The sequence below is a fragment of the Parasteatoda tepidariorum genome, chromosome 6, assembly GCF_982258835.1.
Source record: "Parasteatoda tepidariorum strain Cologne lab strain chromosome 6, Ptep-v5.0, whole genome shotgun sequence".
Classification (NCBI taxonomy): domain Eukaryota; kingdom Metazoa; phylum Arthropoda; class Arachnida; order Araneae; family Theridiidae; genus Parasteatoda; species Parasteatoda tepidariorum.
In genome coordinates, this window is record NC_141760.1 from 2,063,593 (window position 1) to 2,072,317 (window position 8,725).

Consider the following 8,725-nt stretch of genomic DNA (forward strand, 5'->3'; position numbering starts at 1 on the left):
TTGGCTTGTTCTCTAATATCTATATATATATATTTCTCTTACACGGCGACAAAAAAAGCCTCATTACAACTCCCCGAATGGCAACGCTAGAAAATCGACCAATGATTGCCACTAAAAATGTCACATGCCAAATCTAGTTAAGGTGGCTCAACATTAAGCGCTTTTTTTATCGTGTCTATGGACAATTAAATGGCCTCGTGTGCCTTCAAAACAGCATCCGATACATCATTACTGTAAAAGATCTCACGAAGTTATGCAGCCAGCGGCACCATACCCAGTTGTAAAACATATGGGGTAAGGGCTGGGCACTCGAGAATGTGATCTGGGGTAAGTTGGATATTGGTGCAGTTCTTGCAGGGAATGTAAGTTCTTATTTCGTCGGGAAGAATTTTCATCGCTTTAAAGTGGCTTGTTCTTAGTCTAGTAATTGTTGATGTTAAGATTCGGGAACAATCAAAGTCAGTAATGAGGGGTTTCTTGAAGGAATGGGGCAGAAGTCTGTGTCTTGCAACTGCATTTGTGTCTGCAAGCGTGATGGTCGTGCAAGGTTGGTCGGCACCTCTGCCTTCCTTAGCTAAGGAGTCCGCACACTCGTTACCCTCAATATTCACGTGCGCCGGTATCCATTGTAGCAAGCAGGATTTCCGATTGCCGTGCAAGCCTTCAAGTATGACATTTATAGCAGAGGAGACGTTATTAAGCGCTTTTAAAAACGGAAACTGAAATAACCAAAGAGAGCATTCGCACCAAATGTGATCTCTTCCGAAATTCACCCTATCAGCTGTGGCAATCTCATACTACACTGGTGTGCAAAGCTTAAGCAACAAGTGCGTTTTTTGTCGTAACTCCACAAGAAATCATCCGATTGACATGAAATTTGAATATGATGTACATTACTTTGTACTCAAACGATGGTAAAAGAATAATGGCGCAGAAATAAATATAAAGCTTAAAGTAGGGTATGGAAAAAAAGGCTTTATTTGGCATATAGTGGCGTTACACATGATTGCCTGAAGAAGCGTAAGTACAACTGGCAGATGTTCCCTAGTATGGGATATGCACTCCCCTTACTGTAATTGCTGCTTGGCATCGTCTCTCCATGCTAAGCACCACATTATCCAAGAGTTCTTGGGGTAAACGTCTCAATTCCTCCTTTAACGCATCTTTCAGCTGATGGGTGTTACCAAGAGGATACTGTCGTGTCGCAAGACGTATCCCTAATGCTTCCCACACATGCTCTATGAGAGTTAGATCCGGAGAGTAAGCTGGCCAATCCATTCGTGTGATATCTTCACTTTCCAGTAGTTCTTGAACATTAGCAGTACGGAGTGGCCGGGCATTGTCATCCACAAAAATGAAGTCCGGTCCAATGGCCCCTCGGAACAGACGCACATGGGGTAGGATTACCTCATTGCAGTAGCGGTCTCCAGTTACAGAACCTCGGTCGAGGATCTGAAGCTCTGTCCGCCCGTTCAACATAATGCCACCCCAGACGACAACTCCAGGACCGCCGTAACGATCTTTTTCCGCGATGTTATTGGGATGAAATTGAGCTCCAACCTCTCTCCAGATCAACTGACGTTGAAAATCGCTTGTAGCACTAAAACGACTCTCATCTGTGAAGAGGACGCGACTCCATTGATGAGGTGTCCAGGTTTCGTTTTCTCTGCACCACTCTAAACGGTGCCGCCGATGGCTAACTTTTAAAGGTATGCAGCGTTCAGGACGTCTAGCAAATAAGCCACCTTTGTGGAGGCGTCTGGCCACTGTAAATCTTGATACTTGTCGTCCTGTGGTTGTGCACAGTTGCTGAGATATGGCGCTCGCTGACTGAAAACGGTTTCTTTTCGCCTGAAGGACAATGTAACGGTCATCTCTTGGTGTTGTTTTCCTAGGACGACCGCCACCAACCTTCCGAACAGCTCTACCAGTAGTTTTAAAGGCATTCCAAGCACGAGAAACAACACTTTTGTTGATCCCGAACTCTTCGGCGACACTGGTCACACACACTACGCCCCTCCTTAAGCTTCCCAATCATTCTTCCTCGAGTAAAGTCGTCTAAATGATTTCTTGAAGACATGTTTCACAAAGCAAATCACTTGCACTTGCAGCGAATGTCTTTAACTACGGTGCTCTTCATCCTTTTATCACAGCTTTGACCTGCGCACGCCGACCCACAAGGTTTGCGTACACTTACATCACCTACGACGTTTTATTTCTAAAATTTGCATACTAATAATCTTTCTACTGAATTACGTGCATATTATACTGCAATTTCATGGCTATCTTATACTTTGTTGGGGAGCTGTGGCCGAAAAACCACTTGTTGCTTAAGTTTTGCACACCAGTGTACTAAGCTAGGCAGAAGTGAGTAGTCTTTGTCGATAGATCTCTATTTTAGTATTTTGTCGAAAGCGCTTTTTTTCACGAATTTATATATTACGAATTTATTTGACGATTTTTGATTTATGTCAAGAAATTTATTTGTTTTATTATTGTTATTAGTTAATCATTGAAAAATGAGTCTTAGTCGTGCTGTTACGCTTTTGAAGTATAATCAAAAGAAGCGTGCTCGAAGATTGGAAGAGAGCATTGATGACAACTATGAAAGACGTAGTGGTGAAAGAATGCGTAGTGCTGTCATTCAAGATTTAACTATTGATGTTGTCGAACACAACATCGGTTCCATGACCGAAATTTGTAGTTTTTGTGCTGCTCACTTCTGGGCAGAAGAAAAAAATTCCTCTGGAAAATCTAACAAATGCTGCTATGATGGAAAAATCAAGTTGGAGTTGTATTTGTTAATCAATATTAAACTATCGATATATATATATATATATATATATATATATATATATATATATATATATATATATATATATATATATATATATATATATATATATATATATATATATATATATATATATATATATATATATATATAATGGAGGCTCAGTGTGCAGGAATGGGGTTCAAATCTCAGTGACAGCCTACTCAGCCTCAGATGAATGTGTGCAGGTGAATGTTTTACGTTATATCCGATTTGATATTAATTTATTCCTTGATATTATTATATTTATTCGATATTTTTATATCTACTGAGGATTGATTAAGAGAAACATCAGTGTTCGGTGTACCGGTTAAATGCATACTGTGCACTGAACCTTTAAAAAAAAACATTGCTGTAGGGCATACCGGTCAAATGTATACCAGACAGTGGCACTTCACTATATGTAGTATGAAAATATTTACCCCGACCTGCCCCAATTCAGGGCATACGGGTAAATGTTTATTAAAACCAAGTAAAAACAAAAAAGAGCATAAAAAGCAAAAAGTGCATAAAATACAAGAGTCATATGCCAACAGCTGGGAGGGCCGCCATATAGTGCTTAAAGCCGACGGCCCACCCTTATACTGAGCCAAATTACAATAGTATTGAAGACCCCAACAGAGTTACAGAGAATACAGTATGTGTTACAATACATAATTAGTAGTTACAAGATATAAACATCAAAATAAAACAAGGCAATTAAAAATATGAATACAATAAAAAATAAAAAAAAATAAATAAAACTTTCTTCTCTTTTCCTTTTCCGTCTATTTTTGTTGATAAAACGCTAAAAGCGAATATACAAGTGAGTAAAAACAACAACAAGATGAATTAAAATTAGTGTTGAGGAGATAGAACAGAAGACCAACGGAGTCCCACAGGATGCTCAAGTTTGAAAAATATAAAAGGGGAATGACGCGTTAAAATAGAAGTGGATTGGCAGTTCAGGTATTGAGGGGAGACATCAAGTCAACCTAAGTGTATAGGGTCCATCGGATCGTCCATTCTAATGGTATCTTCTAGTGTGCTTTTAATAATTTCTCTAATGATTTGTTGCTGCTGTTTTGTTCTGCACCACTTTTCGATTGGTTCCCTGATGTTAATATGATTCCCCCGGAGTGTCGAGATGTATATATGTAGTATATATTTCGGACATTTATCGAAGCGACTATGTGATTGTCAACATTCACCCATTTCTGTCATTCACAGTAACATATACATTAATTATATTTGCCCCCCCTTGCCTCATCGGTCACCGACTCATTAGGTTTGAGGAAAAAATGACTACCAAGTTGATAGAGTATACCGGCCCCTGGTTACGTTCTGAAAATTTAAATTTTCAATACTAAAAGAGAATACAATGGAATTAAAAAATATTGCAATAAATAATGAGTTCGAGAATTGACTATTAAACATATACTCTGCGGGACACTCAACTGTCCGCAGTACTTCAAAGCTGAAATTTGACGCGATCAAATGACCGTTTTCATTAAGGAGCTAATTTATCTTCGAATTACGGAGTATTTTTCGTATTCAAATTCGTTGCAATTTTACGTTTTTTTTTTTTTTTTTTTTTTTTTTTGTATTAAATAGTGACTATCTACTGCTGTGCAACATTTCATGTATCGCTCTCTAAAAATATTTATTTTATATGTTGATCTCGAAAGTAACCAAAAAATGAAATAATGTTAGACAACACTTAGATGTTGTCAGATATTATTAATTAACATTTATAATAATTTTTTATGTAAAAAAAAATTAAGAAAAACATTTAAGAGAAGTAAAAGCCGTTTTTCACTTGAATGGATGAAATGAAAAAAGTTTATCATTCATGAGTAAAATTATTTCTCTTTTATTTCTTCTTTTTTGTGTCAAACATTCTATTCTCCTACGTTTAATTTTTTTTTAAAACTAAAATTGATGAATTTTAAAATCCAGATAGCCATTATTTCGTTACGATTGACTTATTAACAAAATATGCTTAAGTAAATTTATAATAATGATCGATTTTAGCAAAAGTGTTCTTTGAAAAATACCGACTCAAAAAAAAAGAAAAAAAGAAAAAAAAGACAAGTATTAGGAGATATGCTGTCATAGTAAAATGGTACAATTTCGTCAATGAAAGCAACAATTTTGTACAGTGTCACATAAAAAAGGAGTTGAAAAATCACTTGTTCTTTGATGTGTCTATAATAGAATGGCGATTAGATAGAAGTAATTCTATGATCCTCTCGCAAGGTCAAAACGATTCGTCAAAACACGGAAGGTCTGTCGACGCTTATAATATTCGGTGGATGTATAGTGGAGGAGATTTTAATATAGTGTGCATAATAGTCAAGGTCATTCTGTAAAATCATTGTTTTGAATAGAACTCTAAAAAGACAAAGTAATTTTTGAAAACAAGCAATGTTTTGTTATAACTTAAATATAATTTAAAATAAAATGGACATGCAATTCATTTTAAATTTATTTTAATATATGAAAAATAAATCCAATATTTTTAAATTATGGATACGGTCATTTCTCTCTTTTAACATAAAATGTTTCCTCCTTTTCATTAAACATACCTTTTTGTCTCTAAGTTAGTTGAAAATATATATTGGATTAACTAGCGTAACAAAAAATAACTTAGACACATATATTTTTCTATAGAAGAGAAAAAATCGTTAATCTCGCAATGGTAAAAATTTGATTTCTCATGAACTTTTCGATCGATTTCGTTCAAATTTTGTATTTTTCCATATGTTACTGAAGTTTCCATATGTTATATGAAGTTATGTTACTTAGAATGTCAACATTTGTATACCTTACATTGCAAAATTTTTCGGCAAGAACTTCTCGATTCGCTTGATAAGTTCTCGATGTATGGCAAAATATGCAAAGGGTAAATTTAGCATTTTGTGGTCAAATTTTTGGACTGCTCTTCTGACTAAACTGGTAGGTCCCTATTTCCCAAATTGTGATTACCCTCCCTATTTAGAGGATCAAGAATCCGAATCCATCGGAAAAAAGGTATGCTTATTTAGAGTTTTCTGTCTGATTTCGGAACTTTAAATATCATACACGGTAATTAATGAGCATATTTAAAGTTAAACCCTCAAACCATTGTGTATAAGTTCAATCACTAGAATAAAACTCTCTCACGGAAGTTTGCTCTCTCTCTCTTTTTCTTCCAGCTCATTTGACAAATTTGTTTAGTAAAAGCTACGGCTTTCATGCAGAGATAGATATAAACGAGTCATAAAAATATCTCCTATATGCAGATATTTTGTTTCTGGTACAAGAATTTCTTTAAGAATGCCTTATGAGGATTAACACTATCTTTGCTTCCAAGATGAACCAAATCCGCTAGATTGAATTCTGGTGAATCAATCATAAAGTAACCAAAATGTGTTTCGTACTATTATTGAATACTCTTAGTATTAGCGCAGAATCGTGTTGGATAAATCTATTTTCAGTAACCTAAAAACCTTTATGCAGTGGTCGGAAAAAATAAATTTTCTTTGTAGTTAACTACAATTACTTCATTGAAGTTATAGCGACTACAAACAACTTTCGAAATATTGTTACTACTTCCCTACTTTTAGACATGCTTTAATGGAGAGAATAGTTCACACCAATGTTTAAAATGGTTTTGAATAAAAAATTGGCTCAGTTAAGTACGAGAAGTTATTAAGAAATGTTAATTCATTTTTACATAGTTTGTTGTTCTAAAGCACTTTTTATAAATTTGTTCTTTTCACCTTCAAACTCTATGCTCTTCTTGACAGTGAATTTTTAATCTAAGAAATGATAAGAAATGATTATCAAATATTTAGGATTTTAGTGATTAATGTTTCTTTTTATATCCTTCAAGATAACGTACAATGGGAAAAAAAAAAGAAGCACCCTGAATAACTTTATATCTAATAATTGGATCTTCACGTTCTAGAATTCAATTTTAATGGTCTGATTTCCAATGATTCCTTTGTTTACCAGATTTCCGATAGTAATGAACGAAATAACTTAGGAGCACGAGAAAAAAATAACTGCTGCCAACCAAAAGGGAAAAACTTGATACTCTGGAGCATCAGACGTAGATCTTATTAAAACTTTGCCACAGAGACATCATTAAGTTAGCAGTGTATCTTCCAAAATAAGTTTGGGGGAAAAAATGTTTAGTTTTAAACGTTGTGTAAGATATTTCTTTCTTGTCAAGCTGTTATTGATTGTACAAGACAAGTTCAAAGTGGTTGACACATTATTTTCACTATCACTCTAGGAAACTGTTAATTCTTTATTTAGGAGTAACATTGAAACCGACTTTAGAGATGAGCGCTTAAGATGGAAGAATACAGCCCTCAAATCATTATTGTTTACAATTTAATGAATGAGAATGCAATGTAGGGTTTAACATCCTTACAGTCAGGCTATCTGTCTTAGTTGCTAACAGAGAATTTCGGGATCCATCTCTTGATAGCCGGACAGTAATACAAGGTGTACAAAATTATAGTCTAAAGGTTTTCAAAACGTTATAACAAGAAGACGATAACGGTTAAAAAAGACGCATCTTGCAGAAGATTTACGTGACTGGGTATGCATTTTATCTATGGAGTTTTTAGTTTTAGTTCAAAAATTTTACAACAGATGGAACTGCAGGCAGTAAAATCTGTAAGTCAAAGAAAAGTAATAGAAAATTACATCAAAACGTTCGAAATCTTTTGTGAAAGAAAAATCAAATTACAATATTCTTGCCGCAATCATTTGTTGTAACTGTATGGTGAATTCGCGAAGCAACGGAAAGATCAGTCGAAGAGATGTTCAACACCATCTGTCGGAAGCTTTTTGAGCTGTTTTTAATAACTGTTGTTGTTGTCATTGGCCATTAAGGCAAAGGGTGCGATTGTTTTTGTTTTCCAGTGGCGTCCTCTATGGTCAAGGATTCGAGTTTTTCCAGTTTTTAATAACAGAAGAACTAAAATTTAAAAAAACTCTTTAAACGAAATTTTCACCCTATAACATGATATTTTTTCCAAAACAAATTGTTTAATTTATTTAATTTTATCCATTATCCGGGTATCAATTTACCTTCATGTCTAATTTAGAAGACGATAACCACCCTGGACTTAACTTACTTTTAACTTAACACCCAACTTAAATTTTGTATTTGAATATAAACTGTGAAATACAGTATAGGGCAGTGATTCTCAACCACTGTACCGCGGCACTTTTGTGTGCCGCCAAATTCTTAAAATGTGCCGCCAAATATTAGAAACGTGGAAATAAAAATTATAATACTTTTTTTTATTACGAGTTAAGTTTAAATTAAAGAAAAGTGTATATATATGTATAATATTTATATATACAGGGTTATTCATAATTCCCTCCGGGCAGGAACTGGACTATCGCATTGATGTATGCCGTGTGACCAAGAGTTCACACATAGAACATCTGTAATGTATGTAAGTAAAACTTGAATAGTTTCGGAATAATTTCATATGTTTCTTTTTTTTTCATATTCGTCTTCTTTTTTTTACTACAACGCTTCGAAACCCCAGAGGGAATTATGAATAACCCTGTATATATATACATTTTATAATTTTTCCACGCTTTGACAGCGTGAACATCTTTGTCGATGATTGTCTTGTCTCTGACAATCTTAAAATAAGATAGAAGTGTTTAAATTGTCTTTGACAATTTAAAAAATTGTTGAAATAAGTTGGAAATTTAATGACCATTAAAATAAGTAATCAACAAAGGAAAGCAAGCTAAATATTAACTTTCAAATGGAAATAAAAGCTATGCAATTAATAGTTATAAAAACAAATTAACAAAGGATAACTATCAGAAAAATAAGCTAACAATTAATAATCATCAAAAATTTAACAGGAAATCACAAAAAAATAACAGTTA

General features: G+C 34.3%; 1 protein-coding gene across 1 annotated transcript; it reads right to left on the reverse strand.

Moving 5' to 3' along the window:
- Positions 1 to 251: 251 nt before the first annotated feature.
- LOC147807446 (uncharacterized) lies at positions 252 to 7,906 on the reverse strand. The gene is made up of 2 exons (XM_087166548.1): positions 7,901 to 7,906; positions 252 to 719 (listed from the first exon to the last, which is right to left on the reverse strand). The coding sequence occupies exons 1-2, from the start codon at positions 7,904 to 7,906 to the stop codon at positions 252 to 254; spliced, it is 474 nt and encodes a 157-aa protein (XP_087022674.1).
- Positions 7,907 to 8,725: the final 819 nt, after the last annotated feature.